Source organism: Rhinopithecus roxellana, chromosome 4 (genome assembly GCF_007565055.1).
Source record: "Rhinopithecus roxellana isolate Shanxi Qingling chromosome 4, ASM756505v1, whole genome shotgun sequence".
In the NCBI taxonomy this organism is placed as follows: Eukaryota; Metazoa; Chordata; class Mammalia; order Primates; family Cercopithecidae; genus Rhinopithecus; species Rhinopithecus roxellana.
In genome coordinates, this window is record NC_044552.1 from 147,733,629 (window position 1) to 147,752,082 (window position 18,454).

At 40.2% G+C, this 18,454-nt stretch overlaps 1 protein-coding gene across 1 annotated transcript; it reads left to right on the top strand.

Annotated features, from left to right (window-relative positions):
• The first annotated feature begins 415 nt into the window (after positions 1–415).
• Positions 416–17,212, top strand: PSMB1 (proteasome 20S subunit beta 1). The gene is made up of 6 exons (XM_010378703.1): positions 416–627; positions 4,911–5,018; positions 8,124–8,205; positions 10,581–10,710; positions 14,996–15,102; positions 16,923–17,212. Exons 1-6 carry the CDS (start codon positions 515–517, stop codon positions 17,106–17,108), a joined length of 726 nt encoding a protein of 241 aa, XP_010377005.1. The 5' UTR covers positions 416–514; the 3' UTR covers positions 17,109–17,212.
• The last annotated feature ends 1,242 nt before the right edge of the window (positions 17,213–18,454 follow it).

The following is an 18,454-nucleotide window of genomic DNA, read 5'->3' on the forward strand; positions in this document are numbered from 1 at the left end:
TATCCGCAGTTGTTTCTTAGTGGGACTAGAACTTAGTGGGAACTGATTTTCCCTTCTGTAGTTCATTGTGGCGTAACCACATGTTATGCTGCTTGTTTTCTTTGTACTTTTTATTATCAGTGAGGTTGTGAGCTCTTTAAGGATAGGAAATGTTATATACATTTTTTATTAGCCAGGACAACACGCTCACCGTTATTCGAGTTGGCGTTGCGCCATAGTTCTGCCAATTTTTTTGCATGGTCAGACTTAAATTTTCGTCCATTGGGGTGAATTCCAATGTTTTCTTTGAGGGGGGGGTGGGAAACCTTTACTTTTGTGTCAGCTTTTTTGGAATGGGCGAGACCCAACTACCAAAGGGACAAGCCGCCCTGCAGCCCTCCAGGAGCAACGACTAGCGCAAGATAGAGAGGCCGGAAGCGAACTTCAGGAGAAGCCGGAAGTGGCGTAACGTCCGGTCACGGCAGCCATCTCGCCGTGAGACAGCAGGTGTCGGAGCAGCAGGCGCAGCCGTGCGATGTTGTCTTCCATAGCCATGTATTCGGCTCCTGGCAGAGACTTGGGGATGGAGCCGCACAGAGCCGCGGGCCCTTTGCAGCTGCGATTTTCACCCTACGCTTTCAACGGAGGGTAAAAACCCCAGAGAGCTCCGCTTTCACTTTCGCCCCTCCCCCATTTGCTGAAGCCTGTTTAGGAGTCACCGGCGTCAAGGCGCTGCCCGGGTCCTCTGCAGGCCTCAGAACCCTGAGCTGAGTGGGTCCGCACAAGGCCGGGCTCCCTGCCGTCCTCTCATGGCCTGTGTTTCCTCCTTCAGGCTCGCTTTGCTCAGGTTTACTTGGTGATTGCGATGCAGCCTTGGTTTTTAGGGTTTCCCATCATAGCCCTGTCATGTGGGTTTTTTATGTGGACCGGAATTCCATGCTCCTTGCTGCTGTAAGACGGTAAAGTAGAAATTGAAACATAGCCTCTGCTCTGTGGAAGACCAAGCTGGACCTCATGTAGACGTTCCTTATGCCAGCAGGCGAGGGTAAAGGTTTAGCGGCTGAGACTTAAAAGGATTGTTTTTGGTCTGTGTTGTTAGATGCATAGCTACGTTGGTAACCGAAACGTCTTAATTGTAGCCGCCTGATTTCTGTTATTTCTAATTGTAGCAGTTTGATCGTTTTATTTCAAATAGAAAGTGGGATTGGTTGAGCAAACTTAGTTTCATAGATAAGTGCTTTTTTTGTTGTTTGGGGGAGTCTCACTCTGTTGCCCAGGCTGGAGTGCCGTGACCTGATCGCAGCTCACAGCAAGTTCCGCCTCCCGGGTTCACGCCATTCTGCCTCAGCCTTCCAAGTAGCTGGGACTACAGGCACCCGCCACCACGCCCGGCTAATTTTTTGTGTTTTTAGTAAGGACAGGATTTCACCGTATTAGCCAGGATGGTCTCGATCTCCTGACCTCGTGATCCGCCCGCCTCAGCCTCCCAAAGTGCTGGGATTACAGGCATGAGCCACCGCGCCCGGGTTTTTTTTTTTCTTTTTTCTTTTTTTTTTAACGTTTAGCTTAAGTTCAGGAAAACAAAATACTCAGAAGATGGACCTTTTAATATGTGTGATCTTGTATGTTATGTTCAAGTTTTGGTTTTTATTTCAGTTACCAACTTTATCTTGAGTAATATAATTTTCCGTGGTGGCACGCCAGAGATACAGGGTTATAGAAAGATGCTCTGTTTAAGACTCTTGACAGGGAAGAGCTGTAAATTGAAGCAGTGGTTATAGTTACTAATCAAGGCTTGTACATATACACACTCAATTTGAACGAACCGATGGTTCTTAAAGAAAACAAAGTATTGGCTGGGCACTGTGGCTCGCACCTGTAATCCCAGGACTTTGGGAAGCTAAAGTAGGAGGATCATCGCTTGAGGCCAGGAGTTCAAGACCAGCCTGCACAACATAGCAAGACCCCATCTTTACAAAAATAAATTTTAAAAACAAAGCAAAAATGTTAATTGGTTCCTCATAAATTTGAAATATTAATGCATATTTTTGGAGTGTGTTAGAAAGATAACGTAAGTCAGATTTTAGCCTTGGTTCTGCCACTAAAGGACAGTCAGGTCTTTGGGTACTTCTGAACTTCTTGAACCTAAATTTTCTTCCTTAGTAGCTTCATAGTTTTTGGTGAGAATCGAGAGAGATGCATTTTGTAAATTGCAAGCCGTCATCTTATTTAATCAGCATGAAAAGTGAATGTTCGATGATGTTAGCATCCTAGGGTTATGTTAGACATTAAACTGTCAGGGTCAGAGTGCTGGTGTGAAGTTGAGCTAGGACTTAGCTATATCACCACTGAGTTTATTGATGGTTTTCCATTATACTCCTTAACACTTCCTGTGATGACTAATTAAGTTGTACATTGTAGGGAGGGTTATTAGACCCATTTCATAACGCTATTCTCTATAAATAAGAATTTTCAGTGTTCAGTATGCCCTACTCGTTACTCACTTTTTAATCCCTAGTAATCAGTTTAACCCATTACTGCCCTAAAAATTACTTAGAACTTTCTGATTACTTTTTTCTCAGTCATTGTTCTTTTTCTTTAGTGTTTACTGCAGCTGGCTTTCAGGCAGCCTTTGCTTCCACAAAATGAGGCCTCATTCTCTTTTTCTACTCTGTCTTTAAATGTAGTTAAACAAGTCATTAGCCTCCTTATCACTCAGCACTATTTGATGTCTCATTGCTGGCAGGATTACTCCCAAATCTGGTTTTCCATTTCTGCCTCTCTGAGTCCCTCAATTCTGGCTTCTTCAGTAAAACATTTCTAACTGGTTTTTCGGCTCTCACAATATCTCAAGACAGCTAACAAAACAAAAAGCAAGCTAATTATTCCCCTCAATCTCCTCTTCTCCTTTTTTATTATTATTTTTTGAGACAGAGTCTCACTCTGTCACCCAGGCCGGAGTGCAGTGGTGCGATCTTGGCTCACTGCAACCTCCACCTCCTGGGTTCAAGCATTTCTGTCTTAGCCTCCCGAGCAGCTGGGATTACAGGTGCCTGCCACCACGCCTGGCTAACTTTTGTATTTTTAGTAGAGATGGGGTTTCACCGTGTTGGCCAGGCTGGTCTGGAACTCCTGACCTCAGGCAGTTTGCCTGCCTCAGCCTCCTAAAGTTCTGGGATTACAGGTGTGAGCCACCGTGCCCGGCCTCCTCTGCTCTCCTTTAAAATACTTTTTATAATTATGCCATTATTCTGCTCATTTAAGTTCTAAATCTTGGATGTCATAATTGGTTTTCCCAGTTCCTAATACATTTACGTAGATATAAAAACTTGTCTATTTTGTGTGTTTGTGACGATTTCGGATTTACCTGTTCACCTTGTTACCTTCCTATTGCATTAGTAGTGTTATAACAGTGTTTCCGTCCCATTTCACATACTATGTTAGTGTCAGAGTAGTCTTCCTGAAACCCCACTTTGTAAATGGAACTTTTCTCTCTCTTGCATTTTTTTAAAAGACCAGGTCTCATGCTAATGCCCAGGCACCATCATAGCTCACTGCAGGGTTCAAGCAGTCCTCCCACCTCAACCTCCTGAGTAGTTACAACTACAAGTCATTCTTGCTCAGAAAACCTTCATGATTTCTTGCTAAAATTCCAAAATCTTTAGCTTAGCAGTTGGGATTTTCTACAGTAGGAACCCTGTCCATCACATAAACTTAATGTCACTACATGTGTTTATGCAAAAATGGCTGCCTGATTGAGTTGCTTGAATGTACTATTTGAATTATTACCTGTTTGCCATTGCTTGCTGTTTATATTACCTGGAATGCCATCCTTTTCTACTTGAGAGCTTTAGCACAAATCCCTCCTCAGTGAAAATAGTGGCTAAAGTTTTCTAAGTGCTTACATCTGTGAGGCCTCATGCCTTTAATTTCCACTGTTGCATTGAAGCAGTGGTTATAGTTATCAGTCAAGCCTTGTACATTAAAATATACACACCCAAATATACACACCTGTGACACAGGTACCGTTATCATCAACTTGCATTTGGAGAATTTGCCTAAGATCACATACCTAGTAAGTAGCAAGAGTGGGTCTCTGTCTCATGTAATTCCAGAGCCCAGGTGCTTAGTCATTCTCTAGTGCCATAGCAATTACAGCTAACACTTACCAGAGGACCGGTTACATGTCAGGGACTGCTGTAAGGGCTTTACATATTTGATTCTTTGAACACCCTATTGAGGTAGCAACTGAAGTGATCTCTGTTGTATTTATGATGAAATTGAGGCTTTGAGAAGTAACTACCCACAGTCTCATATCTGCTAACTGGGAAAGCCAGAATTAGAACCCAGGCAGTCTGCTTTTGGAATTCATACTGTAAATCTCTTTGATAAGCTGTCAAACTGTACAGCCACAGAGGAAGAAATTTACTGTTTGTCCGTTTATTTGTCATTGTATAAGGATTTGGGTATAAAGAAATAAGCAGTATATAGGCGGTACGTAAGGACTTGGAGATAAAGAAATGAGAAAGAAAGACAAATCCCACCTTCTCGAAACTCCTAGAGCTTGCATTGTAGTACCGCTGTCTGTAGTTGACCCTCAAGGGCGCAGACGTGGTGTTTACTTGTTCTGTATTAGTAGTACCTTGCACAAGTAAGCATTTAATGTGTTGGTGATGATAATTCATTGGCTTTTCTGTTACCTCCTGCCAAGGAGACTTTGCCCTGATTTAGGCTTATTAATAATTTGTTTTTCCAGGCAACTTGTAACCAGGGGTTCATTCTTTTCCCACTCATCTTTCCTCTTCCCCTTTGAATCCTGTTTTGTTGACATCTAGAGTATTTGATCCCAGTATGTGCTATGGAGCATTCTTCTATTTGTAGGGATAGGATTACCACCCTGGAGAATTAATGTTGTTTTCTTTTTTCCTCAGTACTGTACTGGCAATTGCTGGAGAAGATTTTGCAATTGTTGCTTCTGATACTCGACTGAGTGAAGGGTTTTCAATTCATACCCGGGATAGCCCCAAATGTTACAAATTGTAAGTAAATATTTCTAAAGACATTTCACAAGGCCTTTGTAATGATTTAATGCCGTGAGAGTTTCTACTTCTAAATGATTTGTTTCATGAGTTTTTAAGTTGCTGTTGGGAGCATTTTTATTAGAAAACCATTTTCTAAGTTAATGTTTCTAATAATTCAATGTGCAGTCTTAAAAATATTTGCTATATTCAGGGTACCAAAAGTGCTTTCGGTAACCTAAATGTGTTCACCCCAGCATTTTACCGTGAAAATTTTCAAATGTGCAACAAAAGTAAGAGAGTTTCATAATGAAAACCCATATGCCATCGCCTAGATCTTACTGTTTGTATTTTACTATAATTACTTTATCACTTTTTCCATCTATACATTTGTCTTAGTCCGTTTTATGCTGCTGTAACAGAATGCCGCACACTAGGTAACTTATAATGGACAGAAATTTATTGATTTACAGTTCTGGAGGATGGGAAGTCCAAGATTGAGGGGCTGGCATCTGGTGAGGGCGTTCCTGCTGTGTCTTAACATGGTGGAAAGCCAGAGAGAGAGAAAGAAGAGCGAGTGAACCCACTCCTGTGATAATGTCCATTCACGAGGGCTGAGCCCTCAGGACCTAAACACCTGCTCCCAACTCCCGGTACCATCACAGTGGCAATTAAATTTCAACACGAGTTTTGAAGAAAGCATTCAGACCATAGCACCATTCATCATTCAATGGTATTTTTTAAAAATCTGCCTCCCCACACTGTTTTTTTACTTGAAACATTCATTTTGGAAATATCCTAAGCCATTATATCCATAGCTCAGTTTTAATAGGTAGCTGTGTTTTTCCTAAAATGTGAAAATAAAGCCAAAACTTTAAAAAAAAAAAAAAAAAAAAGCCTGCATAAATCAGCTAAATACATACTGCAGGTTAGCAGTGGTCCGTATAACAGTTTTGGAAATACTTATAAATGGTCATGAGTTCCTGGGTTAGTTACAAAAGTCTGTTAAACTTGAATTGTAATAGGAACGAATGGGACTTAGGAGGTTTAGGTCCTTTGGACAGGCCCTCCTTGTGTTATAGGAAGTAGGTACAGAAGAAAAGATATGTTTTCGCCCCTGGTCCCAGGGATGGCCCACATCTTAACCCAAAAAGCGATGAAGTTTGTTTTCGTCTTCCCGGTTCTCTTTCTGTCCACTTGCGTCTTCTGATGCCCTCTCTCTGCTTATAGTGCTCTCGTGTTACCTTTTTTTCTCCTCGAGGATGACACTTGTACAGCTTGAAAGTAGTAAATATTAGAAATAAGATTTTAAAACAACTTTATGGATACCATCCTTGTACTGGCTTTTACTCATCTTATAAATGTTGCTTTAGTTACGTTTGCTGCTGAAGTGAGCACCTTTTTTTTTTTTTTTTTTTTTTTTGATGAAACACATCAGGTATAGAGAGAGAGAATAAGAACAATACAGCATTAACGAATGCCTGTATGTATCTCTCATCCCATGTCCTGTGGGGCCGACCTAGAGCTAGGGTTGCCTCTTCCAAACCTGTTTGAGACTGTATTCTTTGCATGAAAAATCCCATTCCTTTGATGCACCTGGATATTTGGGAAAAGCATCCTGAAGTTCTAAGATTTCTGTCTTTCCCTGTTGGTATTGCCAACCAGTCTTGTTAGTAAAGGCAGTAAAGCCGTATAGGGGATTGGAGTCTTCACCGCAGTGCAGTGAGGGTGGTGGTAGGGATAGAGCAGGTGATGTTAGTGATGACCCTAGAGGTGTCAGCTGCTCTCCTAGTAGCACAAGTATGGTTTGTGCGAGTCATTCATAAGTTTCCAAAAGGAATTATGTGACCTCTGCAAAATATTGTGTAGGCTTCTTTATAGATTCCTATCAAGATCTAGGAATTAATTTTTGAAATACATGATTGAATTTGCATGTCTAGACCAAATTTTAGTCCTTTCCATACAGATGGACGTTTGGCTTTTGTTTTGTTTTGTTTTCTTTCGGGGTGCTATTTAAATGAATGCTCACTGGTGAGTCTAGAGCATCCCTCTGCATGCTGGCATAAGTATATGACAAGACGGCTTTCTAGCAGTAGAATTGGTGAAAGTGGTGTGTATTTAAATTTTTAATGGATACCACCAAGTTGCCCATCTAACAAGTTAATCAGTTTATACTGTTTCCACAACCTCGCCAGCATTTAGTTAGGTGTTTTTAGCCATTATGATTGGTTGCAATAGTCTCTTTTTTAGATTTGGATTTCTGAGTAACATAGAGGTTCTTATGTTTATGGTGACTTAATGTCTCTTTCTTCTGCGACTTGTCTGTTCATAGAATTACCCTTCTTTTCTTTGTGTCGTTACTGCTTTTCTTATTTGTAAGAACTCTTTGTAGAATTAAAATTAGACTTTGATGGTAGATGCTACCAGTATATTTTCTTAGGGTTTTAAAAAGCTATTCATAAATTTCTCTGTAGAATTTTATGTAGTCAAATTTATGAAATTTTTCTGCGTGGCCCTTGGATTGTGTTATATTTAAATCTACCTTCACAAGGCTGGGTGCAGTGGCTCACACCTGTAGTCCCAGCACTTTGGAGGCCAAGGCTGGCGGATCACCTGAGGTCAGGAGTTCAAGACCAGCCTGACCAACATGGTGAAACCCCATCTCTACTAAAAATACAAAAATTAGCTGGGCTGGTGGTGGGCGCCTGTAATTCCAACTACTTGGGAGGCTGAGGCAGGAGAATTGCATGAATCCGGGAGGTGGAAGTTGCAGTGAGCCAAGATTGTGCCACTGCATTCCAGCCTGGGTGACAAGAGCGAAACTCCGTCTCAAAAATCAATCAATCTACCTACCTATCTTCCCCAGCCCAAGATAGTAAAAAAATTCACCCATGATTTATTTAGTCCATTCATAGTTGCATTTTTAAAGTCTTTGATCCACCTATAATTCATCTGGACTGAGGGGTGACATGCAGGAATACAGAACCCCCTCCCCAGAAGGGTGGCTGCTTGTCCCATTACCATTTAGGAAATAATGGGAATAGGGGTTTTAAATTTAAAATTGCCAAAGATATGCTTTGCTCTACTATCTAACCAGCTCAGTTGTCTGAAATGTGCTTTTTACAGAACAGACAAAACAGTCATTGGATGCAGTGGTTTTCATGGAGACTGTCTTACCCTGACAAAGATTATTGAAGCAAGACTAAAGGTAGATGCTTTTGTACATTTCTACACTATTTCAAATTAATAGCAGTTCATTAAATTCTTTCAAGCCTACAGCATGACTGTTGGTCAGAGTAGCTAGAGAGTCACTAGGTTAGTAGATGAATTACAAATATATGCTAGAAATGAAATGATATCATGAAGGCAGGGTCATTAAAGTACCATAATGTGAAACAGTAGCACATTCCGTTTGTTAGTCTTGTATCACATGAAGGGTTCTCTCCCCTTTTAGAAGTAGCCTGGGAGGAGTTCTTCTGAAGATACTCTTCCCTCAAAAACGAAGCAAATCAATTTCTATGGCAGGAGAGAGCCCAGGAAAGATTTGACACAGGAGCTTGGTTTGCATCACGATCAGCTGACAAGTTTTTCCTCTTTACAGTGCTGTGCTCTTAGTTGGCAGGATGCATGAGTAGAAATACGAAAGAATGAATAAGCCAGGAGCTTGGACGAGAGGCACAACATGCACCATTAACTTCTGTCACCTGACAGGCTTCAGTTGATAGCCAGCTGCCGGAAGTCAGGGGTGATCACATTCTGTTTTGCCTATTTGTGAATAACACTTGAAATTATTTACACTTATGAGTGGTTACTGGAGTATGTAATGTATTTATTTAACCGACAGATGCTTTTTGAATGTGTAGAAAGGATTTCACTCAGTATTTATCAATTGTTAATACTTTTTTTAGAAACATATTGAAAGCTATAGTGACTTACATTTACTGGCATATTTATATGATAATTCCTAATGTTTATTTTATAAATGGGAGTTAGAAGACAAAAGTAAACATGTCATTGTTAATAAAACAAGGAATGGTGAATTCAACATAATGCACACCCCTTCCTGAAGTTTTTCTCTCATACTTCATTAGGTGGTGAAGTAAATAAATGTTGGTGCTTGGTTTCAAAATGAAATGGAATGATTTTTTTTTTTTTTTTTGAGACAGAGTTTCGCTCTTGTTGCCCAGGCTGGAGTGCAATGGCATGTTCTTGCCTCACTGCAACCTCTGCCTCCTGGGTTCAAGTGATTATCCTGCCACAGCCTCCCAAGTAGCTGAGATTATAGGCACCTATCATCACTCCCATCTAATTTTTGTATTTTAGTAGAGACGGGGTTTCACCGTGTTGGCCAGGCTGGTGTCGAACTTCTGACTTCAGGTGATCCACCCACCTCGGCCTCCCAAAATGCTGGGATTACAGGCGTGAGCCACTGCACCCAGCCTATGAATAATTTTTTATAGTTTTTATCTTGGAAAGACATTCCTCTGTAACAATCTTATCCGTTGCTTATAGTGCATTTCTAATCATTTTTCAGTGTTTTGACATTGTTTAATTTTATGGTGCTAATTAGGTATCTGTCTATTTAGACACAGCGTCTCACTTTGTTGCACAGGCTGGAGTACGATGGTGCAATTGTAGCTCACTGTAGCCTTCATCTCCTGGGCTCAAACATTCTCCCACCTCAGTTGAGATTACAGGTGTGAGCCACTATGCCTGGCCATTAGGTTTCTCATTAGAGATGGTTGCTATATGGTTAACAAAATTTGGTGATCTTGAATTCATTTTGTGTTTATTATTTTTGTGAAGTTTCTCTACCAGTGGATAATGTAGGGTTCCCAAGGGTGTAGTAAAACTAGGATTTGCAGTCGCTGGATTGTCATGCTAAGACCCTGTTTTGGATGCTTGTGTTCTCTACTGTAGATGTTTGAAGGGTCATGACCACTGCCGTGTATTAAAATCTTGCAGAATAAGGTGCCACCCTGTGTCTTCTGTTCTCACAGACGTCTGCTCCACCAAGAGAGGGACTTACATCTGGGTTTGATCAGGGATTGGCATAATTTTTTCTGTAAACGACCAGATAGTAAATATTTACAGCTTTATGGGCCATTTGATCTCTGTCATGACTATTTGTTTCTGCTTTTGTAGTGAAAAAGCAGCCACGGACAATATTCATAGAAATAGGGGGTAGGCTGGATTGGGCCCCTGAGCCAAACTACAGGGGTCGTTTGCTGACCCCGGTCTATATGCCGAGTGAGGGAGAGAGATGGATTTAAACTCGTCTTCCTTAGGCCACTTCATGCGCCCTCTCATGGACATTAGCTCTTGGATTAGCAGTACCCAAGAGTACCCGAGATAAGGGTGGTATGGAAAATAGAGCCTTTAAACCAGAGAGCTGAGGGCAAACTTAGTATTCCTTCCCTTGAAGTTTTATCTTAGTAATGCTGTGTTGGTTGATCATGAAAGAAACAGGCATACTTTCCCCTTTCACTGTGGTATGCATTTATTCACTTTATACTGTTGATTGTTCTAGTCTATAATAGCCTCTGCCTCTGCATGCCTGTTAACTTTCATCAATAATTGCAGATGTATAAGCATTCCAATAATAAGGCCATGACTACGGGGGCAATTGCTGCAATGCTGTCTACGATCCTGTATTCAAGGCGCTTCTTTCCATACTATGTTTACAACATCATCGGTGGACTTGATGAAGAAGGTAGAATTCCTTTTTTCTGGAAAATGGTGGGGAGGAGGAGTTATTATTTCCTAGATGTGTGTGTCTCCACCTAGAGTTGAAAAGAACCATAAAAACCGTCTGACACAAGTCTCATTTCATTTCTGATAATGAAAGTGATGAAGAAACTGAAGCTAAGTAGCATGGCTTCATATTTTCTTTCTTGTGTAACCGCTTTTATTTTTTTCTCAGGTTCACCGTCTCTAATTGGCTCAGATTTCTTTAAACTTTTTGTCAGTTCCTTGTACATTCTCTGAATACAATTCGTCTGGTTGTCAGACCTCACATACTAGGTGGGTCTCTTTTCCCCTTGCTCCAGGATGGACCCCCGCCATCCTGAGATTCCCCCACCTCCTGTGCTCTCCTCTTTCTTGATTTATTTCCTTATTTTAGAGGCTTACCTCCTGAGAGATTTCTGAACAAAACAAAACCGGACCTTTTTGACACTTTGCTTTTAGGATCTTTTCTTTACCCTGGTATTCTGAAATTGTATAGTGATGTTCCTTGCCTAGAGTTTCTTATTTATTTTGTCCTCTTTCTCCACCTTCTTTCCTCTCCTCCTCCCCTGCCCCTCCCCACCTTCTCCACAACCACCTGGATTATGACCTGGTACTTTATTTTTGACTTCACATGTCACCTATCTGTCTCTTTTTTCTTCTACTTTATGAAGATTTCCTTACTTTTAGCTTTTCATCCTTTACTGATTGCTTTTATTTCTGGTGTCCTTAATTTCCAAGAGCTGTTTCTTATTTTTTAGCTTTTTTAAAAAAAATCCTGTTTTTGTTAGATGTTTTGTACTTTGTATATTTCATCAGAGTGCTTTTTTCACGTTGTATGTTCATATTTGGCCTTTGTCTTCTATGTTAGAGGCTTCCTTCAGCTTTCTGATTTTTTCTTTTTGCTGCCCATTCACATTGAAGTGTTGTATGAAAACTTTATTATAAAAGTCCTTGTTTACATAGCTTGTCAGCTGGCAGCCATTAACTGGGTGCTTCAATAAGCAGCATTTTCTTCAGATGAAGATTTTCTTTCATCTTTTTTCCTGGGGTGAGGTGGGACTACAGGAAGAGAAGCCTGGTTGGCATCTTTTTAGGCCTCGGAGGAGGAAGGGGCCTGATAGTCTGTGTTTTATTTACATCAACTTTCCATTTCATGTGTTTTGCTCCTACCCTTTGCCACTCTAGAACCTGGTCCCCTAAGTCCAGAGCCTCTGCTCATGTCTCAGGAGACTTCATTTACTGTCTTCTGTGTTGGTGGATGCAGGGACCTGGAGAGCAGTGCTCGATACTGAAACCTTCAGGACAGCAAGGTCCACAGCTCTTTCCCTTGGTGTCAACCACTGTCAGCACTAACCTGTCTGTCTTTACTCTCTTAGCTGCTGTCATGCCTTTTAAAAATTTTTCTCCCAAATTAAAAGTGGCTTTAGTTTTTCTGTAGTGAAAATAATCAATCAGTACATGTTTATACATACACTCGTGCACACAGTTTTATATAAGTAGGACTTTGATATCTGTTTTTCTGTGACTATACATTGTCTGTTATCAAGGAGATCTAAGCTGTATGCATAGTGATTTTTGTATGTTATTTTTTTTTCTTCTGTTTTTGCTGCTGTAACACATAGTTTTTAATAGCTGACTTACACAGTGTGGCTGTACCGTCATTTACCTAACCAGTCCTCTAAAGGACATTTTCGCTTCCTGTTTTCTTGATATAAACAATATGATAAACATCATCGTACATACATTTTTGTGAACTCCAGTTATGCTTGTCTTGCTAAAATAGACTTCTAGTAGTTGAAGTATTGGGTCAGATAATTTTTTTTTTTTTTATTTCATTGACTGTACCCTTTCTGAAGGACATGCCAGTACCCCAAGTACCTGATTTTATGTAACCTTCCCAGTATTAGAATTAACACATTTTGAAACGTATTTTTCACCATTGAACAGTCTATTATTTTCATTTATATATATTTTTGGGCATGTTTTCATATGTTTATTGACTTTATAAGTTTCCTCTTTGAAGACTGATTAATATATTAACTGTTGCCCATTTCCTTATTTGCAGGTTTTTTTCTTATTGATTTTCAAGAACTACATTCAACTGTGTCAAATGTCTGTAATATAGACGCCCCCAAGAGTGTTATTTGTCTCTTTTGGGCAGTGCCTTTTGCTACACAGAAATTTCTGTGTTTCATACAGTCTAATCTGTCAATCATTTCTTTATGACATTCAGTTTCTTGCCTTGTTAGAAAAACCGCTCCCATCCAAAGCTTACCTGTGTTTCTTTTAAGACTTGTCTGATTTTTTTACATTGAAATTATTGTGCTTTTTGGATTTTACTTTGATGAGGAAAAGCACTTTGTAGTCAAGATTCATGCCATTCTACATTTATTTTTATTTATTTATTTTTGCTGTTTTATACTGATTTTACTAGTGTCTTTCTTCCTTCTTCTAGGGGATGTTTAAAGCTATGTTCTTGGACGTAGCCCACCCGTTCTTCGGTTTGTTTTTTTAGATTTGTTGTGTGTGGTTTTCTGAGATAGATCCCATGCTTGGGTAAAGCTTTTGGACCTCAGTTTATATGTGGCGCGTCATCCTCATGAGAGATAGAATCATTTTTTTGCCTTTACACCTTACATCTCTTTCTTTGTTTGTATATTAAGGTTAGTGGATTGCCTGCTGTGATCTCATGTCTTGTCCCAAGCTTGCTTTCAGCAAAAATACTTCCCGCAGGTTCTTAGGGGACCTCAGATGGTGCCCTTCTCCACCAGAGAATTCAGTTTACACAATTCTTTTTTTTTTTTTTTTTTTTTTGACACCAAGTCTCGCTCTGTTGCCCCAGCTGGAGTGCAGTGGCGTGATCTCGGCTCACCACAACCTTCGCCTCCCAGGTTCAAGCGATTCTCCTGCCTCAGCCTCCCAAGTAGTTGGGACTGCAGGTGCATGCCACCACGCCTGGCTAATTTTCGTATTTTTAGTAGAGACGGGGTTTCACTATGTTAGCCAGGCTGGTCTCAAACTCCCGACCTCGTGATCTGCCCACCTCGGCCTCCCAGAGTGCTGGGATTACAGGCATGAGCCACCGCGCCTGGCCAAGTTTACACAGTTCTATAGTAGAAAACATACAAAGCTAACAGTGGCAGTTGTACATGGTTAGTAAGAAGATTGTCCCTATATCACATCTCCCAGGGTACTGAGTTCTGGTATATAATGTGTTTTCCAAATCCGTTATGTTTTTAAAAAATCATACGTTGTAAATGATTCGTGATTTTTCATACCCAGAACACAATTGTTTTTAACAGGCCTTTTTAAAAATTGTAGAATTGCCTGTGTTCTTTTTAATAAATTCGAATAATATAGAAACATAAGAAGTAATTCCTTTCTTTTCTTGCCTCTAATTCAGTGCTGAAAGATAACCAACCACAGTTTGTTATTTATTTTTCCAGACTTTTTTGTGCTTCTACAAAGAGTTTTCTTATTCTTTTAAACAAAAATAGTATTGTGTTATACATGTTACAGAATTCTCTTCATTTTACTTTGTCTTGCGGATGTGTCCCTTGGACCTGTCTATATACATAGGTTGTGCTTTCCTTCAAGTTCTCCTCTTCATTAGCTTAGGAGAGCCAAGATATAAAGACTTTCTTATAAATTACTGTTTGAGTTTGGTTGATGTGCCCTACACAAACCTTATTGTCTCTCTCTTGTGTTCTCCCTGCTCTCTTGTGGGTCCTTACCTACTCCCATGGCTTGGATTATTTTTGTGAATTCTCATGGTTTCCAACTCTTTTTACATCTGCAGTGGTTAATTCTCTTGCCATCTTTACCTGAAGATCATAAAAATGCCTTTCTCCCTCTTACTCACCCTTTCTGTGTTAATATTGTATTTTAACTCCCAAGCGTAGTTTACCCTTGAACAACACACCAACACAGGGGTTGGGGCTGTCTGCTGGGTGGTACCTGTCCGATGGTGACTGTGTGCTGGTTGTCACCTGTGCGATGGTGATTGTGTTCTGGGTGTCACCTGTGCAATGGTGATTGTGTTCTGGGTGGCATCTGTGTGATGGTGACTGTGTTCTGGCTTTCACATGTGCAACAGTGTGTGTGCTGCAGCTGTCACCAGTGCAACAGTGACTGTGTTCCAATTGTTCCCTGACGTTTTAGCCAAGGTGATAGTCCATTTTGTGTCACGTTTTGACCTGATTTATTTTTGTGATGATTTGGGATTGTGATTGGATGCCATCCTTATGGATACTATTTTCTTCTTTAAGGAAAGGGGGCTGTATACAGCTTTGACCCAGTAGGGTCTTACCAGAGAGACTCCTTCAAGGCTGGAGGCTCAGCAAGTGCCATGCTACAGCCCCTGCTTGACAACCAGGTAACGATACGTGTCTAACTTGTCATGGTATTCATTTGAAGTACTTTCCTCCAAGTTCTCTTCATTAGCTTAGGAGAGCCAAGATATAAAGATTTTCTTATAAATTACTGTTTGAGTTTGGCAGATGTGCCCTACACAAACCTTACCATCTCTCTCTGTGTTCTCCCTGCTCTCTGGTGGGTCCTTACCTACTCCCATGGTTTTGACTGTTTTCCTGTATTCTCATGGCTTCCAACTCTTTTTATGTCTTTAGTGGTTAATCTCTTGCCGTCTTTACCTAAAGATCATAACCAATACCTTTCTCCGTCTTACCCACCGTTTCTGTGTTACCCAGTATTGTACTTGAACTCCCAAGCATACAATTGACCCTTGAACAACACAAGGGTTGGGGTGCCAATTCCCTGAGCACTGGAAAATCCACATATAACTTTCGACTCCCAGAAAACATTGCTAATAAGCCTACTGTTGACTGGAAGCCTTGCCAATAATGTAAGCTGTGGATTATCACGTATTTTATATATGTATTATGTGCTGTATTCTTACGATAAAGTAAACTACAGGAAAGAGAATGTTATTAAGACAATCATAGGAAGAGAAAATACCTTTACGATAAACCGTATTTGTTGATACTGTAAATTTACATCATCTGTTTACAAGGAGAATCATCTGTCTGGAGTGGTGGACAACCACAGCTGCAGACCTCAATCTACAGTACATATCAAGCAATTCAGCCTTTTCTTGTAATGTCATAACTTTCCCTGCTTTTTGGGGAGCACTTCCAGCACCACTAATAGCACTTTGTTTGGGTCACTTGTTATTTAAGGCTTATAATATTGCACTAAACACAATGAAAACCAAAGGAGAACTTTGAGAGATCACTTTAACTTTTTATAATCAATTTATGTGTGTTTTATGGTAGTAAATGATAAAATAATTAGTATCTACATATGGTTTATACATTTGTGACTTACCTTTCTCTTAATTTTTAAAATATTTTTAGGCTACTCAGCTCATCTGAGTTTTTTCAAATTGTTGCAGATCTCCAAAAATGTTTCAGTATGTTTATTGAAAAAGTTTATGTGTAAGTGGACCTGAGCAGTTGAAAACTGTGTTATTTAAAGGTCACCTGTATTTCTAAGTTGTCCCTCTTTTTGATTACTGCTGGCTAAATTCAGACCTACATTATTAGATTATTGGATTTATTTTCTAACATCCTTTCTGCCTACAAGCTTACTTCACTAATTCATCCTGCTCAGTTTTCTGAAGTGTGTTATATGTGTTATATATAGCTACTCCTCTGTTTATTGCTTTTTGACCTCATCTCCTGTCACCCACTACACCCAGACCCTAACTCTGCTTTTCTCAGAAAAGATGTGCTTTTCCTGACTCCGTCTCACATCTCCAGTCTGGAATGTTCTATGCTCTTCAGTGTAGCTTTCAGCATTCACCTACTTAAAAGTCCTTTCTGCTGAAGCCTTTCTTCTTCTAGGAGACTTAGTGGACAACTGTTGGGGCTCTCCTGGCTCTTAATTTCTTCTTAGTTATAACAATTCTCTCATCACTTTGCTTGCATACATCCACCTCTCTAGGTCATGTGCTCCTCAAGAGTGAGAGCTTTGCCAGTGAACCCTTGTCAGATTTCTGGTGTGTGTGATTCATCCAGGTCTGGAAGGGTCTTCATTCCGTCTGAGGGACATTTTAATTTTGTGTAGCATTTTCATCACAAATCCTCGTACGCATGAGGGTGTTGGAAGAAACTTGAACCTTTCCTTTGTGCTTACTGTCACGTGACATCTCACCCGCGTTTCCTGTCCCACCAGGTTGGTTTTAAGAACATGCAGAATGTGGAGCATGTCCCGCTGTCCTTGGACAGAGCCATGCGGCTGGTGAAAGACGTCTTTATTTCTGCGGCTGAGAGAGACGTGTACACTGGGGACGCACTCCGGATCTGCATAGTGACCAAAGAGGGCATCAGGGAGGAAACTATTCCCTTGAGGAAGGACTGATCTGTGTGCTGTTATCACCAATCAGTTCAGAACTGGTTGATTTTGTACTTTGGAAATGTACCTTGGATGGTTTTGTTTATTAAAAGAGAAACCTGAAGTACTCATTGTGCTGTAACTTGTCTTCTCTAAGCAAGACAGATACAGGAAGTAGAATTTCTTTTCATTTTCTTCATTTTTCCCACCCTTTTCTATTTTTCCGAGATTTTTTTTTCTTTTTTTTTTTGCATTTTAAGTAATGAAAACAGGTCATGTTAGTTTTCCCTTACACTAATGAGCTAGGAATTTATCTGTAAAAGTTAACCTTCTGGGCAAACTTACCTTATGAAGAGGGCTCTGATATTTATTCAGCCAGCTTGCCTGAAGGACCCTTTCAACCATCCCTAAGGGAGAGTATTTTCCAGGGTTTTATTAGGACTCTAATGGTTATAAATGAAATATCTTAAGATTTTTCACTTCTGGGATTGTTAAGCAGTCTGGAATAGCTATTTTGGAGAAAAATCTTCAACCAAAATAAAATTGTAAAAAAAAAAATAGGCCTTTATACAAGTTTTAGTCAGAAATCTGGGATAATTTTTACAAGCCCTTTATGTTATAATTGAGACCTAAGTTTTGCTAGAGCCAAAGTTTTTGTTTTAGATCTATTAAATACATTTTAACTCCATTATAATATTTGGGTAATTTTCTTGTTATTGAACAAGTCAAATTATACGTAACATGGGAGTTATTTGCTTTGTACCAGAGCAACCTGTGGTATAAATGGAATTTTACTAAGTTGGTGGTTAATCTTAGATACCACTTTTGTTTATTTTGCCTTTTATAAATAATTTAATTCAAATTATCAAAGCTTCTAGTAGATACACATTGTAAACATTGCACAAACATCGATACTGTCACTATCAGAGGCATTGGGGACACAGTGGTAAGAGCTGGTTCATATTTCTCTTACAGTGTCTGTATGAGGATTCTCCAAAGACTCAGAACCAGTAGGATGTGTTTGTATATAGAGAGATGAGAAAGGGTTTATTAAAGAAACTGGCTCAATTATCGAGACTGAGAAATCCCACGCCTGGCTATCTGCAAGATGGGGAACCAGAGAAACTGGCAGCATGGCTCAGTCCAAGTCTGAAGGCCTCACAACCAGGTAAGCTGATGGTATAACCCTTGAAGTCCTGAAAAGAAGGAGTTGGGTGTGAGGGGTTGCTAATCAAGTCCCTGGCTCGAGGAGAAAGACAGTGATTTCTTTGCCTTTGCCTTTCGGTTCTATCTGGGCTCCGTTCAGTTGGATGGTGCCTGCTCACACTGAGGCTGATCTGCACTGAGTCCGCCAGTCCCTTGCGAAAACATCC